At 37.2% G+C, this 25480-nt stretch overlaps 1 protein-coding gene across 1 annotated transcript in view; it reads right to left on the reverse strand.

Moving 5' to 3' along the window:
- Window positions 1-11937: 11937 nt before the first annotated feature.
- The window catches only part of CDYL2 (chromodomain Y like 2), a 63206-nt gene continuing 49663 nt past the window's right edge, over window positions 11938-25480 (reverse strand). Inside the window, exons 5-8 of the mRNA XM_076349207.1 lie at window positions 24530-24702; window positions 19633-19843; window positions 18761-18904; window positions 11938-16501 (exon numbers count right to left, since the gene is read on the reverse strand). Coding sequence (XP_076205322.1) covers window positions 16343-16501; window positions 18761-18904; window positions 19633-19843; window positions 24530-24702 — 687 coding nt within the window. The 3' untranslated portion in view covers window positions 11938-16342. The remainder of the gene's footprint in view (window positions 16502-18760; window positions 18905-19632; window positions 19844-24529; window positions 24703-25480) is intronic.

Genomic DNA, 25480 nt, shown 5'->3' on the forward strand with positions numbered 1-25480 from the left:
TTTGAAGTACAAACTGTTCATTTGAATGATTTGAATGTACTGATTCATTCAGAAATGCACATATGCACCACGAGAAAAGTAAATAGTAGACTGCAACAAATTTATATTGCAAAGAAGGGAGAGCAAATTCAATCTGCTGTGATGTGTCTAAGTTCAGCTGTATTGGCTGGAGTTTAATTTGGGGAAAAAATAAATTTCTTGTAAATATGATTAAACAATGCAATAGAGCATCTGATATTTTTCTGGTAAATGACTGGTCATGTACGAAAACCTCTCAGTCTTCCACCCTTACAAATAATTTAAATTCCATCATTCCTTGGGGTTTTAAAATTACCTCCAGTATTTTTAAAAGGGGCCGCTGACTAGAGATGAGTAGACATCCCTTCTCTTGAGATAAAATAGACTCTTTGGCTTGCAGTCCTTAATTCATTTGTCTTGCTATCGGTCACAGTGAAAGTATCTTTATATTTTTTGAATCAAATGTTCATAACAATGAACTACAAAATCAATCATGTGATACCCACTAACTGCTCGTTTGCTTGTTAATGTCATTGTGCACTCTGAGAACACTCAGTTCTCAGTATCCTTACATTTCTGTGGTTATTTTAACAATTGTTGTTTACAGACTTCGAAATATTATGTAAATTAATCAGTGCATTTCTACCTCCCTCATGTTTAGGCTAGTTCCTACTTCAAATCACTGAAAGCTCTCTTACCTAATACTTTTCACTATGCGGGCTGACGACAAATCCATAGATGCACTGAGTAATTCCAAGTCTTGATTTTGAGAGAAACATTTTATTTGCCCTAATTACTTTTATAAAAAAATGCACTCAGCCATCCTCTTTTCTTGTAGTAAAGCCCCATTTTCAACTTCTCCATTTTTGGTGCTTTACCCTGTTAGTTTCTAAGCCCGGTGTTCATGAAGTTGTTCCACAGTTCTCTTGGAGTTGTAACGATTTGTATCAGCTGCTAAGCTGTGCTTCTTCCTACTTGTCTTTTGTCTCATTGTCTCTCGATCCCCAGCCTCAAAACCCATTTTCAAATCTCATACAAACTCACTGTGCCTCTTTCTGCGTCTCTTTCTGCTTTGTATTGATCCCGAAGACCTCCCTCTAATGAGATGATCGTAATAAAGGAAACTGTGCAAAGGCTAGGTAGAGTCTGATGAGCAAAACTGGCGTATCTCCCATCTCTGGACTTGATCCTATTTCCAGTGAAGTTGGTGAAAAATCTCTCATTGATTTTAGTACAGCAAGGTCAATATTAAATTTCCATGTATCTGTATTTATAACTCTGCATTTCTGATGGTGAATTTTGCTCCTTCTGGGACAGGAGCTATATATTTGTGTTATCACAGCATCTTGGCAACTGAGCCAAATCTGGGTTTGGGATCTCATCTCTATTGTAACACCAGCTTCAAAGACTGGGAAAGAAAAGAGAAGGGAAAAGGATTTGGGTGTTACTGATCACCTTGCTGCCACATTGGAACCAGTGAATTTGCCCACTCTGTGTTCAGTCTTAGGAATTCTTAAGTGAGACAAGTTTTCCTTTTTGCTTGGCTATATTTTTTATATATATATATATATAAGCACTGTGTCTGATCTTTGTGTGTATACATATTATCATGATCCTTTTGTCAGTTTATAGTGACAATGCAGTATCATAATGCTCCTACTGTTTTGGTTTTGTTTTAATTACATGACTTAGTGTTATTTACTAATCAGTCTGGGAAGGTTCCTTGAATTTAACTTACCCTGCTGCATGACACGTAACATCCTGCTTTGTAGCTAGGCAGTGGATATATAATACCACATGAAATAAAGGAAGACATACTTCTCCTAAAAATATAACATTGAATTCTGCAGAAAATGAACTTCTGGATTCTAGGGGCCTGTCTTGCAACAATCTCTCAAATCAAATCTTCCTTCCGTAAAATGTGAAGAACTGAGTCTGTGGACTAAATCTACACATAGTTAATTTAGATTTGTATTGGCCAGCATTGCAATGCCTGAATCTTAAGGTTTACGTGATCCACAGTAAGTTAGGTACCGAGGTTTCTAAATGCGTTAGAGCAGAGGATCCATAACCAAGCAGGAAAACTCAAGAAAAATGTAAGAAGGCCAATGAAGAGATACTATCTACTTCTATCCACTATCATAGCTTTTTTCCAGAATATGGAATGTGAGAGGTGTAGCTGTAATGCCCTCACCTACTTCACGGATTTGAATCTACCTCCTGCAATATCCAAAAGTATTTCCCAAATGATGAACAGGATACTTAGAAGTGAAGGAGGGCTTTCTCAGTGCCTCCCATTGCAACCGTACTACTTTGCAAAGAGCAGTTAAATGTTCAGTAGGCCAGTGAGAGAGAGCAAGCATATTGCTGTGACTTACTGGTCAGGGCGCTTGTCTGGGAGGATGGGAATGACGTTCCTGTTCTGCTTCAGAAGTGTTGCTTTGTGGATCAGCACAACATCTGGAAAACAAGCTGGTGTGCACATTGTACAAGGGGAGTCCTGAACAGAGTGTGGTGACTAAGTTTGAGCAAAAACTATGGGTTTGAGCAAAAGCAAGGTGCAGAACTGAGCAGCAGCAGATGCAATCTGATCTTTATTTCTTGGCTGGTGGTGCTGCTGCTCAGTGGTCTCCTTGATGACTCAGTTACATGGTGAAATCAGCTTTCTGACTCTAAAGAAAAAAAGTGGCTTTTATGACAAGGGAAGGTTCTTTCTTGGTAATCTGTTCACAAAGTAGAACATTAACCCACTGCAAATCATACTCCCATAATATAAATGTCATCTTTCTTAATGTTCAAAGTGCAGGTTTTACACAGTGAAGGTTGGGAGGTTTTGCAGAATAGAAATGAGAACATTTTAGAGCATTAATTGACTGATAGGGTGAGAACCTCACCCCAAGCATGTGGGTTTGGCTTTTTGTTCTTGGTTGGTTATAATTCTTTTTATATCAGTTGAAGATGACCTATTTTTCTAGTGGTAAGACTTGAATCTCTAAAAATTATACTGTTCTTGTCAAATGAACAAGACATTCCTCCTATTTTAAAAAGATAGTTATTTTCATGCGTATAACCTATGGTCAGCTGCTTTAATTAAAAAACGAAAACTGTGATTTAGTGTTTTTGTAGATCATATGCAAGTAATACACAGGCAAAAATAATCCAAGCCTCCGCAAATTCAGTATCTCAGCCCACCTCTGTTTTGTAAAGTGATATGAAGACTTATTTTCAAGAAAGAATGTTTTTAAACACGTCGGTTACACATGTTAAGAATATGACTGTCTGAAAGCTACGTTACTGAGCACATGCTCAAAATGCTCCCTCAATGGACATACTGGGGTCAGCCAGTGCTCACAAAAGCAGGCACTTTTGTATTTTAAAAGGGATTATTGGCACAATTCTAAGTGAACAAAGACTTTGCCTAAACATGGAGAGAAAGCTTGCCAGTGAAGACACAAAAGACAGGTTTTCAAAAGCAGCTATGTAAATTTGGTACCTAATTTCCATTGATGCAAATTTTGAAAAAATCGCATGAGGAGATGCCCTGTTTTCTTCTACTTCGAAGGAGCCCTGTTGCTGCCATGACGTGTAGTACAGTAATTCCGCAGATCGTCTTAAAAACAAGCGGAACTATGGCCTCAGGAAATCTGAGGGTTTTAATGGTGCAGAGATGTGCCATATTAGTCGGCAAATCGTAAAATAATTTAGGTTGGAAGGGCCTGCCAAGCTTTAGTTTAACACAGAGTAAAAATAAAATTAAGTTTTCAAAATTATTACTTACATTTATAAACTATTTGTCATTGTAGTAATTATATGAATGTTACTTACATTTGATTTAAGAACAAACGGTACCTTTTCTGGAACTGGGACCCATGTTCGCAGCAGCCTATCATTAATTAGTCTAAAAGACACCAATGGCTATTACTGAGGAATATGAAGATTTATAAAGAGTATAAAGATTCTGTGAGCAACTTTGGGACATGTTAGACTGTCAGCTACTTACTGCATTTATACCCCAAGTAGATAACTACTGTCATCGGTAAGAGGAGCTGTTAGAAAATAAAAATTTCTCTGTACTTGGTGTTATTGGTTGTTATCTTCTAAAGATGATAATATAAATTATATCTAAGTTACAAACATTTTTCTCTCCAGTACATTTTATTTAATTTCTGCTATGATGGCAGTTTTGTGGGACTGCATTTTAACTTCATCCTTATGCTTTTTTCCCCCTGAGCCTTTATCTTCATTGACATATTTTTCAGTTTTAAATATTTGCATTTTCTTTTGGTTGAAATTCATCCTGGCTGTCCTGAGTTTCTTTTGCCTACTGCACTTTTTGCTTACACAGACAGAATTATACCTATCTAACCGTACCTAGCTGCAGCAAAATATTTTGGTGCCTCTTCCACCAAGTTCACTTTTGAGTTGAATGCCTAACCCTTTGCTGTGTACTGTTGGGGACAGGTTTCTGCTGTGTCACCTGTGGCGTGTTCAGAATGTATTGTGTGCTTCCTGACAGGCTCTTCCTTGTTTTTGTGGTGGTTTTTCATTATGACTCTGCAGAAGAGCTGCTGGCCTCACTGCTACTGTGTGTTTACTTGTTCCTGTATGTGTTAAGAATATGATTTTTTTTTTTTTCATTTATGATGTAATTTCAGTCCATTTACAGTGGCATGTCTTTGTGCATGTCTTTTTCAGTGCTTTGGATATTTAATTTTTTTTATTTTTATTTTTTTCTTTTAACTTCTGTAGCTCCTGTTTGAGAAACTTAAAGTGTGCTTTTAAATAAAAGCCCCTCCCCTGTGACTTAGAGCACAAGTTTCATAGCTTGCCTGTATGCTGGCCACTGTACAGTGGACATTGGAATCCTTTTCTGTTTTTAAATGGATTTGCACAGTGCATGAAAACTGAATGCTGTCTATTGCAGAATGGTTTTTGCACTCTTTTTTAGTAATTACATATCATTATAGTGCTATTTAAATGCAACCTGATTAAACATTTTATTAGTACTTTACTACTTAATTAACAACTATTGCTGAAAACAGTCCTCATACTGAGACTTATTTCCACTTAAGCATCCATCCTGATGAAATGTAACTCCCCATTTGAAGGAATATATGACATTCTGTGGAATGTTTTTTCTTGGTTGTTTCTTGAAAGTGAACCACTTATTTAGTGCTGAGTATCTGAAATTATTTAAAAGTCTCTGCTTATGCTTTCTGCATAAAAATTGCAGAGACTATATAAATAAAATTCTCAACAATAATTCACATTCTCATCTGGGTGAAGAGTCTTCATCCAACAAGCCACTGAGTTGTAAAGCATTCAGGTTTTTCTGCTGCTAAATCAACAATTGTGTTAGTCTCATGGTGCCCCTGCATGTGTCATTTCATTTGGTCTCTTACTTTCCTGATTTGTTCAATATGTTGCAAGCAGTGTAAACTGGTATAACCTGTAGATGTTAGCATTTCCCGGGTATGTACACACAGAAGACCAAAAAGTTGTTTGGGTATGGGAGTGCAAGAACAGGCAAATAATTTTTTATTTGTAACTGGCTTTTTCTTTTTAAAGACAGTTTTTGATGGAGGAGTGCTGGGTATATGAAACAGTGCTCTAGAGAGTTCTGGAGCTCTGCAGGATTTCTGGGAATTAGTGCTGGGATGATGATGGAAGATTACTTAGAGCTTTCTGCATACAGGAAAGATGTGTCATGATTTCCGTCCATAAACTGCAAGCTTAATACTGCAAGCTGACAATCTTTTACATTCCTCTTTCTTTATGAATTTCAGATGGAGGAATTTAGCAGCATACATGGGGAATTTGCTTTCAAAACTGAAGTTCTGCAGGACTTGATTCTGTTCTCACACTTGTGTAAGCCAAGTGCAAGCCATGACAGAATCATTCACAGTGAGTGACATCGGTTTCTCATCCAAGTTATTCTTCGGTCATATTTCTGTATTTCCAGTCCATAAGATCATGGTGGAGGGAAATGCGATGTTTGAAGAGATAACCTCCTTCTTGCTGCTGTGTTCCTCTGTGGGAGGTTGCCGTCTTTCAAGTGTCCTAGATTTTTGTCAACCATTTGAGCTCATAGTCAGCTCAAATTTATCTTCTTTGTGTAGATGCGGCTGTCTAATCTGCAGCCCCTGCTACAGTTGCTAACATCTGGCAGAAAGACAGGGCTGAAGGTTAGGGTAAAAGTCTTTTCAACCACTCCGGCAGGGTTTGGCAGGGCTTGTCTCTTAATGCCATAGGTGATGGTTTTGTCTAAACTTTGGGTTTAGGCTTTATGAGGGCTGTTAGATGGGAGAAAAATTCTTTCGTAGATCTGTGCAGGGAAACTAACTATGAGTATTCCCACCCTGGTCATACATTAGATGTCTATACAAACTAATTCTTATCTCCATAGTTTCATAGCCTGGGCTTAATCCAGGGCAGGACAAACAATAACATTAAATGGACATTACTGGCCGTGAGTTGAGTTCCTGTAGAAGGCGGCTCAGGCGGTGGAGTTCAGTGGGGCAGGATGTGTGAAAAAAAATATCTGTTTGTGTAGGCGTTTGTAGGATTGAGCAGTGTGAGGTATGGCAGAGCTAGTTGTTCTCAGCCTTTAACTGGAAGCTGTATCTGTTCATTAGTGGGGGTAACCTGTAAGTTCACAGCTGGTCTATAATTACCCTTAACTAACACTGTGAAGGTAATAACTAGAGTCTTTTTTTTTCCCCCTTTCCCCTCCTCCACAGGTGTCCAATGTGGTTATTTACACCTGTGAAGAGTGAGTAAGAAAGTAGGTATAAAATGCTGCCATTCTGGTTTAGGAGTGTTTAACAACCTTGTAAATGAGTGTTCAAATTTTTAGGTGGAAGATTGGGTCCTCTTTCAAATCTTTTTTTATTTTTTTAATCCTCAATCTTTTTATCCTTTTTTGCTATCCTGAATAGAATATCTAGGGTGATCATGCAAAGTGATGCTTCAGTGGGGAATTTCTTGAGAGGGATTAATTTAAAAATGATTTAGGAAATCTCGTGATTTCATACAAACACTCCACAAGAACACTGTGTAGCAAAGTAGCATGCACAGATACTCCTTTGGGAGTATGAGAGATCATTTGAACTGTATTTTCATTAGGAAAATGTACTCCTTTTTATATCTGTGCAAGTATTTAGTATTTATTGATTCTACTGCTTTCATGAAACCCTTCTGCACTCAGCCTTGCCAGGTTTATCAGTGGGATTTTTGTCAGAGTAAGGATCATAGGACTGGACTGATATGTGTTCATGAACCTCTTTCTCATCAGTTTGCCGATATTGCTATTTTCTTAAGCATTTGTCCTAATTTAAAATTTGAGAGCTTCTGTAAGTTGGAAGAAAATTGACATAGTTGCCTGTACTAATGGAGAAAAAATTCCAGTAATTTTTTTCTTTTTATGGAGTGTTTTCATTCTGTTCATAAGAAAAGTGTTCTCTGGAGTGAGGGTTAAATGCATTCTTGACACTTGATTCCCTACCCTGCCTGCTGACTCACCATTTTGTTGGCACACAGCCATGGTACAGTTGTGGAGTGTGTTTACCAAGTGCTCGAATCGCAAATGGAGTGCTGTTGGGTTTTCTCATACTTGAAACGGTTGGGAAAAGTTTTAGCCTTCCAAATCAGCTATATCACAGCCTACTTCTTTAAAGCTCAATTTAATCTTTCAATAGATTTTTAGAGAAAGTGGATATATTTAAGAATAAATAAGAGAGAGACAGTGTCTTTGTGTTCTAACTAGTTACAGCCATGTATGGAAGATGAATCCTACCAGGTCTAACGTGTTTTGGGATATTTCTTTCCAACTGGCATCACACTAGCATGCAGGAAAATAAGTCTATCTGTTTTATCCTATTCCATGTAAATACATGAAAAATACAATGTCCTGTTTTTCTGGTCTGATTAAGCTAGGCACAGTGTGGTGTTGGGATGGTACGGGTATTATGATCACCTTGTCCGTTGCTTTTTTCAGGTGGGCCTGGTCACTGGCATAAGAAACTTGCAGGTTACTTTATAGTTAATAACTTACATTGCTTCAGATGTCATTCCAGGGAGCAGCCCTGTGCAAAGGAGCGATGAAGGGTCATTATGGCAGGAAAACCCACAGAGGGCTGGACCACTGATATTATTAAGGCTTGCTTTCAGAAACAAAGGGAGGATCAGGGTCAAGCAATTGTCGACTCCAAACCCCGCACTCCAACCAGCGGGCATGCTGCTGCTGATCAGCAAAGCCATGCTCATCTGACCTTTACCCTTGAAGCAGCAGGGAATCCCTTGGCAGCTCAGCTGGCAGGAGTTTTGAGTTGTTGCTCATTATGAGCCTAATGGGCAAAAAGTGGACTTGGAGGGAATTGTTTGCCAGAGTCTGAGTCCCTGATAAACAATTCGCTGCAGCTGCATACAAAATAAACAAATGAGAAGCTAAGATAATGCAGATCTTGAATAATTAGGCATAGGAAGAGTTTTATGTGAATGCCTTTATCCGTCTAATGAACCTCTTGTAGAAAGTGAATACCCTCGAGTCTGGTAGGCAGCATATGTAATCGCTAACCAGAAGGCTGGAAGGACAGCAGTATGAAATTGCTGATCTTTTTGGAGTGATAGAAATTGTAGCACTTATTTAAAGACACATCAGAAACACATTTCTGGATGACTGTGAATAACTTACTTCTAGATGATAGTAATTAACTTAATCCTAACAAGTCAAGATTGCCGCTTAGTGTTTAAATCATTTTTCATATAGAAACTCTAATGTTAGATGCAGCTTTTTATCTAACACCTTAGGAGGCAGTGGCAGTTCAATAGCCCCTGTTTCAAACATGACTCTTAGTTGCAAAGAGCATTTTCACTTTTCTCTTTATAGTTGTTCCCAACATATTTCTGTCTATGACCAATGTGTAAGTTTCACAGATGTTAGATAGTCATCCAGCATCCAAGTTGATAAATGTGACTGAAGAGTTGAGGAAGGTTAAAACACAGCAGAGCATGTCTTTCTACTAACAAGAGTCAGTGATAAATTTGAAAATGTTGAATTTTATTCAAAATTTCTTAGACACTGCTGTTAAATTTTGAACTAAAAATACGGAACCCTGCCTCCTGTGCTAATTATGTCTTTCTGATCAGTGCCACATTATTTTTCAAAAAGCTAACTACAAGATATTCGCTGCGATATTATGGTGAAGGAGTTTGCTATGGTATCTGTCAACCACTGGGGTTGATCTAGAAGGAACCGAAGTCAGTAGGAGGATCTCCATTGATGTTGGTGGGTTTTGACTTAGATCTGCTGAATTTGCTCAAGTGACACCAGTGCCAGGATGCTATAAAAGAAAGGTGATGATAGAGTTTAGCTTAGGAGTTACCCTCTGCATTACTGACTTCTGCTCAATGTGGTTCATGTATTGTGGGGAAAGTGTTGTGGAGGCTTAAGTTACAGGTTTCCTTTGGGGTCATGGCACTCCATTTTTGCTAGGAATGGGACATGAAGTCACATTGACAGTACTGTATCTATCTGTCACATACAGCCCTCAGGTGTTAATGATCTGTCCTGGAAGGAGGATATTTGCTTATTACATGGAAATTTACTGAAGGACAGGTGAAATTGAAATTGCTAGGATTGTTCTTGACTCATGAAGTAGCATTACAATTTTTGTGACAAGAATTTGATAAGGATGACATTCTGTAAATTATGTCATGATAAAAACTGTTGTAGTGCTTAAGGTAATTAAAATCTACCACCCCCCACCCACCCCCCAAGAATTAGGGCTGCTTTCTAATAACATATAGCTGGAGATTATATATGCATTTAGGTATTCCTTTGTAACCAGTTTGTAGTAGAAACTTGGTTCTTACACTAGTAGACTTTGTATAAAACTCTTCATTGTTTCTTGTGCATTTCTGGTCTTTGCTTCATCCTCTGTGTAAATTAATTTATTCCCTACTAAATGATAAACTGTTTCCTATTCTGGAAATGAAAATTCTCTTCTTTCTCCTGTAGTACTTTTAGCAGTTCCAGGTGAAAATTATTGTGTCAAGGCAGGTGGACTTAATAATTGGAAATCAACAAAGTTCTAAACGGTTCTATTTTTATTATACGTCTGTAATGAGCAAATTTTGTAAAATCAAGGAAAGCATATAAATTAAAGCAAAGTGGCGCTAGAACAATTCTAATGGCTTGAATTCTAGAGCGGGTTGTTACTCTGGCTTTTGTAGTAATTTGAAACTCTCTCCATGCTATGCCTGTAGATTGGTTTTGAGGATAAGTCAGACATCAGAGTCACAAACAGATGCGTTACGTTTTATTAAATTTTATAATCTTCTGAGGGGGTTTCATGAAAAATAAGGCACCAGGGAGAGGTGAGTATCTGAAGTTAATAGGCCCAGAATTTCACCCTCTGACTTTTTCCTTCTCAACCAAACTGCCCTCTAGTCTGACTTCTGAGACTTGATTTGCTTTGAACTCCCCAATCTTTAAAATGATGTCCTTCTGTTTTTCTCACGTGCTTTCATTTGCTTTCACTTGTTTCAAAACCTCTCCTTGTTCTTGCCATATGCAATATTGTTTCTGTCTGTTATTCAAAACTCAAAATGAGAAATGGCATGTCTTAGTTTATGCAGAGCTTTGACCTGTTTGAGTACTTTTTATATCTTAAGTGGGATTAATACCTGCCTGTTCTTTTCTGCATGCAATTCATAGACTAGTCTTTTGTCTGCTTAAATTTGTAGACCTTCTTTATATATACTTAGTGGGTTCCTCTTCCATATAGTTTTTTGGCATATTAATTTACAGCAACAAGGACTACCATTTATCTTGGTTTACAAAACCTTGACTTACAATATTTGGATGGATTTTTTCATTTTAAATAATTTTTGCTTTCCTTTAAAAATGAGTTATTTAAAATAAAATTCAAATGTTGGCAATCTACGTTAAGACTAAAACATAAATAAAACTGTTACACAAGAAAGGTGTCATACTCTGTTCATTATGTGCACGTTGCTTAGTCCAGTGCAAGCTACGATAATTCCTGGTAAGAGTCACCGTAATAAATAATTGGATTTGTTGACTGTGAAGCAAGACTAAATTGCTCAATCCTCTGCTCTAAATAGCTGACCACAGTTTTGACTAACAGTATCTGTCAGTTTAAAGCTAACCAATATAATTGCTAGAATATAATTGTTGTCCTTTGAATCAAGTGTAGGTCATTTTTTTCAGACCTTGTTGTATAGGTTGTTTGGGTAACACTGGCTCCCTGTAAAAATATCCTTCCTTTTCTGCCCCAGGCAGAAGTAATTTACAGTTACTCTTCTAATCGTGGGAGATACATGATTTGAAACAGCATTCGTGGATGCTACAGCCAAACGATCACCTTGTATACAAGAGACCCCATGGAAGGATTGCAGGCTGTAACCATGTAGGAGGACCACAGGGTGATCCAGCTGAGTCTTGGCCTCCCTGGCAAACACCACTTCAAAATCAAATTCCCTCATGTGGAGCCGAAATACTGTATGCAGTAGTCAGTTCTGGGCAGATATGCTTTAGGTGACGTGCACATACCAAATAGTGGAAGTGATAATGGTGGAGAAGGTGTCCTAGAAGTGTATTTGTAAGACAGTTCTCGGCGGTTTTCTTGGATTTGATCATGAAATGATAAATGAGATGGATCATGATGAATGATTTCAGAGAGTTCTTATTGCAGTGTCTGTTAGTGCCCTGGTTTTTGCCATTTGGAAAAAAAAGTTTTAAGTTTAATTTCTCTTTCAAAAAGCTTGCTGTATGCTTGCTTTCTTTTAAAAGGCAGGAGTCTGTGAATAGCTTTATCATATATAATACAAGGGTCTGTGGCTACTACTTATCACATTCATTCTGATTATGTAAAACTGAAAATCACTGCATTGAAGTGAAGTTTCAATGTTTTTATTCAAAGCAGCTTCTCACAATGTATAAATACTGCATATTAACACACATGAAAAATACAACTTCTAAGGCACCCAGAAATGTGTCCATACACTAGTTACAGGACCATCAACAAATAAATTGTGTACAATTTGATCTAGACAGTCAATATTTGATATATCAGAAGATACAAGTCCCTCAGTACTGTACCAGTTTCAGAAAATATTTACAACACTGTGATATAGGGGTGCCTGTACCCTTATAATATTATAATATGTACTCATCATTACAAATATTAGAAACTGTTTTAGTCTGTTTCATGGTGTCCTGACAAAATAACTTAAGGGCCTAATTTGAAAAGTTCTACAATTAATTATTTGTGCAAGTTCTGAAAATAAATTTACATTGACATAATTTGTGAATTTTTGGTTCTTTGCTTCATCTCAGAGGTTTGGTAATAAGCCTTACCAATAGACATGCCATCCTAGCTGAACGTCACTCCTTTCCCAATAGGTCAGTGGATACATCTTTTCCCCTTACACTTGACGTGGATGAGAATGCAGTGTTTGTAGCAGAAGGAGACTATTTGATCTTCAGTACAAATGTCAAACTAGTTCACTGGCGAAGGAACTAATGCTTTGTTAGAACAATGCAATTCTTTGGTCCTTTGTTTTTATGGAAGGCATAATATTTTTATTCATTAAAAATTGAAATCCTGTCTGTGAGTAAGCAAGCTAGTGAATGACTTTCAGTGTAGTATTTAAAGTAGCAGTAAAGAGATTTAATATGGCTTAAAACATACGGTTAATTGGGCAGACACAGATAACACATCTAGGATACCGAGTACCCAAATGTACTATGATTAAGATTGTCTGTAAGTCTCTTATGTAAACTTCTTTAGTGTCTCCTAAAGAGCGCTGGCTTTAGCCAGATTTGACTTTTATAGACCCAGCCACATAAAGCCTGAGATTGAACTACTGTGGTTGGGAGCACAAATGCACAGTTTATATATAACAAAGCCCATGCTGACAAGTCTACCTATGTTGTTCAAAAGAAACAACCCGTATTATCCTTTTCACGAGAAAAACTTAAGGCCCTGTAGTCCGATTTGCTAACTTTCTTACAGCAATTATTTGGGGAAGTCCTTAGTACTACATAAGCAATTATGTAGCTTTAAAGATTTCTTGTACCTAATGGTAAGGCTTATTCACAAATGCAATACATTTATAAATTACATTTAAAACTGTAAAGGCTGGCAAAATAATAATAATAAAAAAACCAAAATAAAACAAACCCCAACCAAAATTGTCTGTTTATCCCTAACATTAAAAGAGCATTTTATTCTAATGAAAAACTATTGGCACAAAACCATTATATTATAGATTAAAAGAACAGTTAATAGTAGTGAAAAAGATTGCCTAAAACGCATACCCTAACCTACCACAGAAATATAAAAGTTTATATTCTGAAAATATATACTGTATTAAAGTTTGTAAGCTTATTCATTTAAACAGAAATGTACTGAAATAGTAAACTAAGCAACACTTATCTACAGCAAAAATATACATGCAGGACAACACAAAATAAATTGCTTACCTTTAATATCTACAAATGCAAAACTGTAGATTTTTAAAGATTGTACAAAACAATTTACACAAGAATAAAATAACATACTTAACAACAAATTGCATTTATAATCTTAAATACTGTGAATATTAGTAAAGGTACCCAGACTAATATGTACAGTAAATCTAGATATCTGAATACCTAGTAAGGACAGAAACACAAGAGAAAATGGATTCTGATCTTTAAATACTGGAAAAGAAGCTTTTGACATTACTTTTTATTGAAGGGAAAATAGATTCCATGAAAACTAGATTGTAACTGTATAGATATGAATAATTAAAAATGTTAACTATGGTTAGCGCTTGCTTTAATGGAAAAATAATTATAGAAAATGTATTTCAACCATTCCTTTGTCATAAAAAATGCTAAGATACAGATATCTGAAAATTCAGATGAAATGATGCAGTTTAAAGGTGTAACAACTTATTATTCTTCTCTGTTTGAAAATCTCATATGGAAAGCATATCTTCACATTGCTGAGCAATTTTTCTATATTTATCTACAAAAAACAAGCATAGTATTGAAATAAATTCCTTAATGTCTTATTAACACATGACTAGGAGTTATGGCTCTCTGGACGGGAATAAAGGAAAGAAAGGAAATTGAGGAATCATGGTACTTTCCATTGCTTTTTTTTTTTTTTCTTTTTTTTTTCTGAAGTCATATGCTGGAGGCCTGATTGTGCAAACACGTATGCATGTGAGTGGTTTTCACTTGAGTAATCCCTCTCATTTTAATGGGACTGCCACACAGGTGACACACGTGTGCACACTGGCATAGTAGAGGGTCCTGTGGCCTTGATCCAACCAAGGCTTTGCACGTGCGCTCTGTGGCATTGCTGGCAGGTTGTGGAAATAAGTAAGCGTTAGTATAAAACAAGTGGTGCATCTATCACTTCAAATAGTTATTGAAAGAGTTCTGTTTCAGACATTTAAAAATAAGTTACTTGTTTTGATAAGTTTTTTTGAAAACATTTAAAACAGGCTAATTAGAAGCCAGATTTTGTCTTTTTATTGAAGAATTTCCATGAGAACTTCTGCCTTTAGGGTAATGATTTCCGTAAAATTCAGTGGTACAATTAGGCCATAGAAACAGCACTTTTAACTATTTGTGGAAAAAGAAATGTTACATTAATGTGTTGAAGGCTACTGTTTACGATAATCACCTGTTCGTTAACTTTACAAAGGCTTTGTTGAAACTCTTCGTGGAAATACTGGGAGGGAGAAAACCTAGCAGCCTCATTTGCAGAGGTTTAAACCATAACCAAGTCACTGAGCTCAAGGATGGAGAGCAAGTGCACAAATTACAAAGCAAACAAATGTGCAAAGCTTCTGCTTCAAGAGGTTTTAATTTGGGCATACTAAAATGGCAGGTGAAGTCACAGAGCATGCTTGTGTTATTTCCATATTAATTGCCTTACTAGCAAGAAAGAAATGAGAGCGATCCAGTGTTCAGAAGTCAGTCAGTGTCACTGAAAAGTACTAGGATCACATTCTAAAATAGCAGATTGGATTTTTGTCGTTTATTGTGGACTGCTTTTATGGATAGCCAGAAGTTCTTGTAACAGATGGTGGGGTGGCCAGATGTGGAGAGCTGGGAAAAGCAAAACAAAACCTCTCCCTCCACTTAGTTCAATACCTAGCACCTTGTATAAACTGTTGGCCCACACCCAAAGGCCTCCAGAGCAGAAATTATCTCACACCTGAGGAATCAGGCAACTAGACTAAGGCTCATAAGGATTTGCTTTTAGACTTCAGACCAAATGGGGATGTTTAAACCTGAAAAAGAGTACGATGCCACATAACGGCACCACTCACCCTGTAACTGACGTCCGGCTAACAGGAATATAGTAAACTTAGATACAGCATCTTGTTGGCAAGCCCTTCAATGCTCCTCAAGAAGGCAGAAAGTGAAGAGAGACTTAGGGGGGACTCACTGTTTCAGAATCCACTTTTTTCCCCTTAACCCTGGCAAATGAATCTATTTCATACAATTTTTGTACAATTTTGCACATAGAGGAGCATGCACGTGGCTGTTTCTTTTACTGCCCACAGCATTCTGTGTGTTTTCTATATATCCTTTATTTTTCTACACAATTTGCTGCTAAAAATGTGTTTGCATTCTCATGTGATGCCATTAATTCAGTCAAGGGAAGTATGAAAATAAGATCTGTGATCAATAAACAGCTGAATATGAACACAAAATAAATAAGTTAAATAAATTCAACAAAGAAAAAAAATCCTAGTAGTTTTTGTAAAACTAACTTTACATATTATACATATAAATTATCAGATTTTTCCATTACACTGTTAGAACTTAGAAAAAAATAATTAAAATATTTCTAAAGTATGGTGTTTGGGTCTACAAAATATTGTGCTGACCCAGTTTTCAGATTGAGCCCTCTATGTCAGCCCAGATGTGTTGCAACAGCAAGAATAAGTTAAGAAGGACAGACAAAATAAATCATTACAGATGGCGTGCCTTATTGGGCCTCAGTGGTGCTTCTCAGCACATGGAATGTATACTTTTATCTGGATGAGCATGTGAAAGATGCAGCCCTCTGTAGAGATTATGTGCACTGAACAAGCCTGCCTACGTCTCGGTTACACAAAATCAAACCAGCTACAAGCAGCTGTGTAGCTCACAAGGAAATCGACACAACCATATGTATTAGGATACACTGTCACAAATTCCTCAAGATGCATTGCCTCTGCTTTTCAAACACAGGTAATGTTTGACTCTGTTCACAAGTGGAGCATTTTCTCTTTAAGTTAGGCCAGGACATCAGACTTCATAAATTTTGTCTTGCAAGTAGCTGAATAATGAATCCAGTCCTTTGGAAGAGCTCCACAGCTGTTTTAACATCTGACACTCTTTCTCATTCACATCTTCAAGTCCGGATTTCAGGAAGCTCCGCACGAGACATTTGGACTCTTCCAATACCTAAAGCCAAAACATCACTCAGTATTTTATTTTGACTCTGACAAAATTATTATGGATAATGGCATGAACAGCATTTTTACACTACTGACTCTGTTTTACAATCTAAATAACTCCTTTGGGCACAGAAATTAGATCTGATTTATAGCCATAACTCCACTTGCTGATAGTCAGCATCTTTAAGAATTAAGGACTTCTGAGGTTTATGCCTTAGTACCAACATTTTTAAAAGGAATGGGGAATTCTGAAGCACCTTAGTTCACTGAAGGTCTGCCATGAAGCACTAGAAGGAGCTGAACTCCCTCCTGTTGAAAATGTGATCCCTTGAAATGAAAATGTGTGAGGCATGATATGTTGGCTACTTGTTTTCTCAAAGGTAGTCTTTAAGGTTATAGAGGTTGGAAACCCAAATGTGGATGTCCATCATCTTTAACAATTTTCCCTCATGCATCATTTCCTCATCAAAACAGAAATGAATAGGAAAGGGCCTTTACCGCAAATACCTTTTTAAGTTTATTTACTTACATTTTTATAAAAGTGAAAGAAAAGAAGGGTGTTCAGCAAAACAAGCATCCTCTGACTGTGTTCTGGAGTTAGATTTGCTTAGCATGTACAAGCAGTCATAAAACATCACGTAAGGTTTTTACAACGGAAAGACCAATCTCAAGCCCTGAGTAATCGCTCTAAGTTCTTAAAGGCATGAACAGCAGGTCCATGGTTGCTCCCATAGTTCAGCTTGTTTTTCCCAGACCCATTTTCAGACACATTGAGATTGCCTTCTTTAAAACTCTTTTTGAAATATATTAACACCACTATGTATCTCACAAGGAACCCAACTAGTCAAACAAAACCATTAATAATTCATACATTGAGGCAGATTTTTTGGGGACAGAAGACTTAATGTAAACTAATACAGTGTTTATGGTAAGGGAGATGTGTACTCTCCACTCAGCTTTGTCAACACCTACATGTTAAGCCCAGTTCCTATCTGTTTTAGGTTACAACACTGCTATTCCAAAATAGTATTTCTCTTTAACTCAAGTAAATGGTGTTAATTGCAAATCGCGGGGCCTGTGTATTTTTTTGGTCTGTTTGTGAACAAGTAGCCACAGTGAACTTGGATGAGCTCATCATATTAATTGTTTTTGTGACTTCAGCCTGATTTGCATTTAGGATCTCAGAGAGTAAATCTAGTCTGACAGTTTTAACTCTCATCTTTGTCCACAAGTTAGCACCAGTCTTCCTAACAGGTCTCAAGAGAAAATTTCATTGGCAGCCAATAACAGTGAAGGAAGGAAGAATTCACTGTAAGGTCCAGAGGTTTTCTGAACTCATATAATACACGTTATATCAGCATGATCAAATAAGCTTATGCTACATTTCCAGAGAGTTTCATTCTGAATGTCTTTTGTGAGATCTAATCTACATTTAATTAAAAATCTCCTGTGTCTCTACCTTCTCTTTTACAATGGATCTTTTAAATGAAACTGAGGGATGCTAAGACAGTTTCAGGCATAGGAAGTATAGCAAGAAACTGCAACAATTTGCACTTTACTTAGTGCAGTTTTATTGCAGCCAGTATCACTTTCTTCACTGCATTTTTTTTAAACAAGGATGTGCCCAGAATAGGAGTATATCTGCCTGAAGGGAAAAAACCTTAGGAAGTAAAAATAGGAAAGGATTTTCTTTCAACTTTTATGTACACAAAAGGAAAGTTATAATACACTGTGACCAGACTGTGTTCAAATCCCTCTGTGTCTGGATCTCACCTCTCCTTCACAGCAGAGGTTAGCTGGCACTATCCTACCCTTCTGGTGCACTGTGTAGAACATTTTGCAGAATCAGGAACTATGCAGGTGCAGAAAAGAAGGCAGAGTCAGCTGAAACATAGTAGGCCAGGACAACGTGAAAGGCAAATATATTTTCTTACTGGCCCTACAGAGATTTCCCAGTACAGTTGTATAGATTCAGACTCTTCCACCTTCATGACAGAAACCAATGCTAAAATCCTCTTTCAAAATCTGGGGCAAGGAGGTTCCACTCATACTGAATAAATGCAAAGATGGAGAAAGGAAACAACCCTCCCTTCCACTGAAAATGGGAAACTCCACGAGCTCACTGATCCCTATCCAGATTTTCTGTTGTTAGCCCTCTTCCACAGGTATGGCTGTGGAAACTGAGGACCCACCATGGGATGAGCCTTGGGAGCACACCTTGCCTCTGTGAAATGTAATTTAATCACAAAGGAGTTTGATTTCTTACCACGGCACTGCAGGATGCCATTTCTTTCACTCGTAGCATCACTTCTTGGCTAAATGTTGTTGGCCAAAATACTTGTGACACTAGTCCTCTGCTGCAGGCTTCCTGTGCTGTCAGCTTTCTCCCACAGAACAACATTTCATTTGCCTGTGAAACAAAAAGATTACTTGGGTTATAATTTCCTTAAAAAATTTTCCATACTTGCCCGCTGTTTTCAAGATTAAATTCACAAATGGTCTCCTGTATCTTTCCATACTGCAAAATACTTAAAAAGGCGTTTCGGTAGCTATTTAAGGATTGTGCAGGTGGCCGGAGCACAGCATGGGTTTCATTTAAGAGAAATGTGCTGGCATGCATGATGAATCTGTATTGCTGCTTTTACAAGAGTAACTGTCAGTGATACAGTGATACTGTGCCAAGAGTCATGGAACCTAGTATGAACTACTTCGTGGGGCAAATTCTGCTTTGTTATACTGGTAAAAACTAAGCAACCTTACTGGAATTAGTATAGCTTGTCTGTAGAGAGCAGAGAGCAGTATCTTGCTCTGTTACTGCACATTCCTAACAGAATACAGACAAGTACTCTGCAACATTATTCTGCTAATGCATTTCTTCCCTTTTCTACCATGATCTTGACAATCTTTGCTTTTTCAACCTGTGTTCAATCTTTTGTGTATACAGCATGTGTAATATATTGAATTCTGAGGTCATTTTGAGATAAGAAATTGGTAGAGATTAGATGAACTTTCCACAGATTTCATTTCCATTCATGACAATTAAAAGAAACAATTGTTTTCTGTTTTACTTTTTAAACAGAGAAAGAAGAGCATGATTTTAAGAAAGGTTCTTCAGCAATTTGAGGTGGAAAACCTTACCAGTGCAACACCCAGAATTTGTGGGAATGTGTATGATGAGCAGCCAGCTGGAGTGAGTCGGATTGTTGCGTATGGTGTCTGAAACCATGCCTTCTCACTTGCCCAAACGATATCACATAGTGGTAAAATAGAAGCTCCTAACCCAAGAGCAGGGCCGTTGATAGCAACCACAATTGGCTTCTTAAATTGAATAAAAGCTTTTACAAAATCCCTAAAATAAAAAATAAAAGAAAGATCTTGAATACAGTAACACTTAGATAAATACCCAAGCTTAAAGTACTTAATCTGAAAACAAATTAGAACCACAGATGAACACAATAAATGCCATGGCCCAGTTTTATGAGGTCAGAATTGCAAGATACTTTCTAATTTGCACATGGAAAATTTTGCTCATATTTAGTTATTTAATCTTTCTGAGTACGTAGGATATTAAATAGTTTTGTATATGTTGTATACGAACTGATTAACTGGAATGCACTGGCTGTTGTACTTTTTGCAGAATGGTTTGGTTAGGTTTAGTTTTACTTCTGGACCAGTAACTCATGAGTTTGTACACATAGCGCTTCTCAGTTTGCTCCACAATGGCTAGTACGGATTCTGATGATCTGGTTTGGCTAACTTGATGAACATATTATAGCGTGAAAGACAGGAAACTCATAGGTGGATTGCTGAATATTTATTTTTTTCAAAAAGTTCTCTTAAGATCCTATGTCAAAGGTTACTGCAGGTCCCAGCAATGGATTGGGAAACAGTAAACGTTTATGGCACACCAGCGGAAAGAACAAGACCCACAAAGGGGAGTCAGAGAGAGAGAAAAATGTTTGAACAGGGAAAGAATTAGGTGAGTGATCTGTTGGGTCTTCATTGCAAAGTCTTCGGCAAAGACATAACAAAGTAGATGCCCTGGCCTGCCTACAACAGTAAATGTGAAGCGATGGGAAATAATGGGGAAGTAAATGTGATCGGATTCATCTGGATGAATGAACTAGAACATGTTAAATTCTGTGCAATGAGGAGATATTTTAAATAAGTTACCTACCAGCAACTCTGGAAAGACATCTGTTGAATGGAACAGCCTATACACCAATTAGGGAAAAGCATGAGTGTAATTGTGGGCAAATTATGGGCTCTAGCAGCTCAGTGCACAGCAGGTATATGGAGGCAAACGAGATGCTCAATTACTTTAGAAAAGAGACATATATAAATCAAGTTCAAAACGAAAGAGGAGATTCTGTTCCTGCACTGGGTATTTATTAGATCCAGAGTACATATTTGCTGACAGATTTTAGGAAAGAACATTTTGTCAAATGTGCCCTTTGATGAGTTGCAGCTCTCCCACTGAGGTCAAAAAGACCTAGACTTCTGTATCTGAGAACAGGAGGTGTGCCTTGCAGGTTAGAGTGCCGATTTGGCAAAAAATGGAAAACATACCAAAGATAAGTATTTTATTGGACTGAAGTGCAAGGGCATTGGCTGTATTTTAAATGAAAATGAAGAGTCTGAGGTGACCCAGCATTAAATGTTCAATGAATGAGTTCTGTTTCAGGCTATCTAGTAAGGAGTTGATTTTTGACCATGGGAAAATAGAGGCTTGTGGGAATTGATGGAGCTCTGTTCACACAGTGAGTAATAAAACAGAAGATCAGTGGCAAGACAAAGAGAGTGAAATAAGGAACATCACATTTGTCTGTTCAAGACCATTTCCTTCTAGACGATAGCAGGGTTAAGGAGAGTTGTGGTTCATTTTTTTTTGCAGAAGCAATGCTGTTCCCTTATCTTGTTATTTCTTCAGTTGTTTATGGTTGAGTAATGACTGAGGATCACTGCACCTGATTAATTCCAGAATTTTGAGAACCTTAGTAGTTAAGCAAGTAAGCCTTCCAAGTAGGACTACAGATGGGAACAGAGATGTGATGAATGATAGGTAAAAAGAACAAACTATAGATAAATGGTGGCAGCAGATCTGAGGACCATGTGGAGGCAGAAGAAAACAGTGTTGTTAAGAAAAGCAGGAAGCATGTGGTGATAAATGGGACTGGAAGTGAATATGGAAAGGCAATTAGGGACGTGGAGAGGAAACGGTTAGATGATGAGCAGAACAAAGCAGAACACATTAATGGAGGGGAATGGTTGAAGGAAATGTGAAATCTTCATATGAGTGAGCAAGGAAGGAAGGACCTGGAGATGGGGAGAGAGTGGCACAGAACACTGAGAAGACACAATGAGCCTCTGTTGTGAGGGAAGGATGGGGAGCACAGAGGATGGTACAATGGATGGGTATGGAACATGCCACCTATAGGATGGAGTGGAAGGCTACAATATTGGGAGCTTACGAGGGGAACAAATGCCTGCATTTGGTCTACAGAAGCTGCAGTGTCCAGCACTCCACTTATCTGTGTTCCCTGTTTGGTACGTTATTTGTTTCAGTGAGTCCTCTTTGTACCCAGAACCTGGCATATTTCTATGCCTCCGAACCGTAAGTTCACACGTAGTTTCTGGGCTAGAAGATCCTTGTTTCAATTCAAGGCAGTCTTTGAAAAGGACTTAAAATTGTAACTGTTGTTGCACAGTAGAGCCAGAAGCTCAAAAATAGGAAAAAGTGTCACATGCAGAAGGCTTTTGGTTTTGCTAGAGGATATCTGGGAAGTTGACCATCGAATATTCTTTGGGATGCTCAGATACCTCTGCATTGTTGCAGAGGTCTTGCTGCAGGTCAGGGCTCATAAGCATGTCAAAGGCTATAAAGAAGTTGAGCAAGTAAAGTCATCCTTCTTTGTTTTCTTCTGAGTACACCCAGAATTTTATGTATCGGGTCATATAACGATGCCTGACTGATGATGCGAGACTGATGCTGGGAATGCCTTCCAGTGAGTCTTTTGATTGCAGGGCTCTGTAGGCCACATACGCACAGTTGCAGTGCAGTCTGTCTGTCTGCCTTTTCCCTGCTCCAGGAGTGCAATGCCGGACACACGTCTGGACGATGGCAGCTCAGGCTGACGGATCTATGTTCAGTACCTGGAGAGAAGCTACAGTGCCACACATCTGTGAGTTGCAAGCCCTAAAGGCAGTGGATGAGGACAGGGGCCAAATGAATAAATCATTCATGTGAGATGAGACTTGATGGGTATTTAAACTTCAGTTTTAACTTGTGATCAGTATACAAGATCCATACTTTAGAAAGTGGAAACACACGGTAATCAAGATTTTAATTTCATTTTGATTCAAGTCTAACTTGATGTAAAGCAGTGGAGGCAGAGATCCGTTAATGTGTTTTAGGACATCCTAACCGCTGAAAAAGCGAAGTGTACATTTTTTTCTACTCTTATTACAGTATATTTTCCATGAGTTGAGTCCTTTGTACACAGAAAGCACAGAGAGTGCTAAATGGAAAATGTAGTGTATTGTTTCCAGAAGTACAATAAAAATCTATTTCCAGTGGGCCTGAAGCCGACATTCTTGACAACGAGCAGTACATTGTACCAGTATTTCAAGAGTGTTCTGTGAGTCCAAGGATGGAAAAATTGAGTATGATAGTCTGACTTATATTCATTTCAATGTTGAATTGATAAGTATACCTGTATATTAGATGTGTGTGGATAAATGTACACATATATAACAATACCTATCTATACAATCTTTACACAATTAATATTACATCCGTATCTTCTAATGGAGTGTGAGTGTGCCTGTGTTTTCAAACAAGAATAGTGATTTTCTTTCCTCACAGTTTTTTTGGTTCCACTTTATTAAAAATCCTTCACATTAAAAAAAAAAATAAATTAGGATGTGTCCTTCAAAGGGTTTTTCTTTTTTTAAATATCGCTACATGATACTCAAGCATAGCTAGGGTCTTAAAACCACGTAATTTCTTATATTTAAGAAGTACATTTTAAATATTTTCAAAATAGTGACTACTTCGAGAATTTCAAAAGTATTAAACTGAGAATCCAAACTGATCTGCAGTAGTTGTAACCAAGATAATTGGTGGTTAATACATGTCATGTAACAACTAAACCTGATCTTATGTTATACTAATATATCAAAAATATAGATCTGTTGCAAAACAAATTCTTCAATATTCCTTCATAGAATTGTTGCATAAAGTTTTAAAGCTCTCAGAAGAGTAATATTTATTTGTAGGAAGTGGGGGGAAAAAAAGGGACCAAACCCTCTCCTGGTACAGACTGGTGAAATACCACTGGCTTTAGTGGAGTAATGTTGATTTATACTGGAAGATCGGCCAAATATGTATGAAATATACCTTGTGGATAATGGAAATATTTGGTGATATATTGTGCAGATTGATTTGTAGACTGCACGTCATAAACCCTGGATTTCTATTAAGGTAATGTGATATATATAAGGAAAGTCACATTTTAGTTATCAAAATAAAACTACATTTACATATATATTAAGTAATTTAAGTTTAAGAAAAAGAGTGGAGACCCTTCTAATAAGGTTCTGAAATACAGTGGCAGACTGCTATTTCAACAGAATATGAGTAAGCCATGGATTCCCATTTGTACTGAAATTCATTAAAATGATGAACATTAAAACAAGTAAAATATCTGCCTTTCAGGAGCCACTTTAGAACATGAAGCAATAGCTAATTTGGAAAAACAACAACAAAGTTGTATTTGAATTTGGAGGAATGATTTGAAATATTAAATACAGAGAATTGGAATAAAATAAGTCCTTATGGATATTAGCACTGGAATAAACGTGCTTTCTTTTCTAATAAGGAAAGGTCCAAGTTTCTTCTTACTAAACAAATTTGTAGGACTATAATTAGAATGCAATCAACACTTAAATAGACAACATTTTTGGACCTGATAAATATCTTTATAATCACACACTGCATTTCATAATTTAGAGATCATAGGTAAGCTTGGGTCACCTTATAGCTTCTGCAATCCTAGTGCTTTCCTTTCTTCTGTCATTGGATAACCTGCCAATTAAATATGAGTAATCTAGGCCACTACAGAATACACTTCCCACTGCGCTGAGAAGTAAGAGTTTACTGTCATCAGCTGATGCATTGCACAATGCTCTCCGAACTTCCTTCATGATCTGTGGATAAAGAAAAGTAAACAATTCGACATGCATGCCGTTGCAATATCATTTCCCTAGTTTTACAAACCTTATTGATTTTGAGAGACTTAAATTTTGGGCACTATTAATACTTACATCAATTATATATATTTATATAATTTTAATATTCTTAGAATGATAACACTGAGAGTTTACAAAATATTTTATATTTGGAAGTGTTTTGTTGATGCTTACTAATTCAAGGAGTTTTTAGGACTTGGCTGTTCTTTGCTTATTCTATGGGAAATTCTAGCCAGCTTATGCTATTTGATTGCAATTTAATAATTTCACATATCACTTTTTTATTTTCATCGTGTATATTCAGTATACATCCCTGTATCCTCAGTAACACGGTTATCACAACAATAGCCTATTAACCTCAACAGGTTGTAAGCAAAATCTATAAACCCCAGTTTTCAGTTCTTCAACTACTTTGGTTTGTATGACTTCAACCAGAGCAAAGCAGGACAAGAGGACATCATATACCTCAATACGGCAAATATATTATTAATATTTCTGTGGTCAGTGATATTGTTAAAGTCTACAAAAGTTAGAGCAAAAAAGCCACTTGAAAGAGAGACATTTTGACTCTGATTTACAACTGGATCAAGCTATTAATTGCACCATAAATCAAACCTCATCAAAATCTGTATAGAATTGAGCTGCTGGTATTGTAAGAAAATGGCCTTTCATCTGAACAGAGAATTGTTTTTCTAATAATTTTAAAAAGGAAATATTATTTCATAAACTTCTGATG

Source organism: Aptenodytes patagonicus, chromosome 11 (genome assembly GCF_965638725.1).
Source record: "Aptenodytes patagonicus chromosome 11, bAptPat1.pri.cur, whole genome shotgun sequence".
Classification (NCBI taxonomy): domain Eukaryota; kingdom Metazoa; phylum Chordata; class Aves; order Sphenisciformes; family Spheniscidae; genus Aptenodytes; species Aptenodytes patagonicus.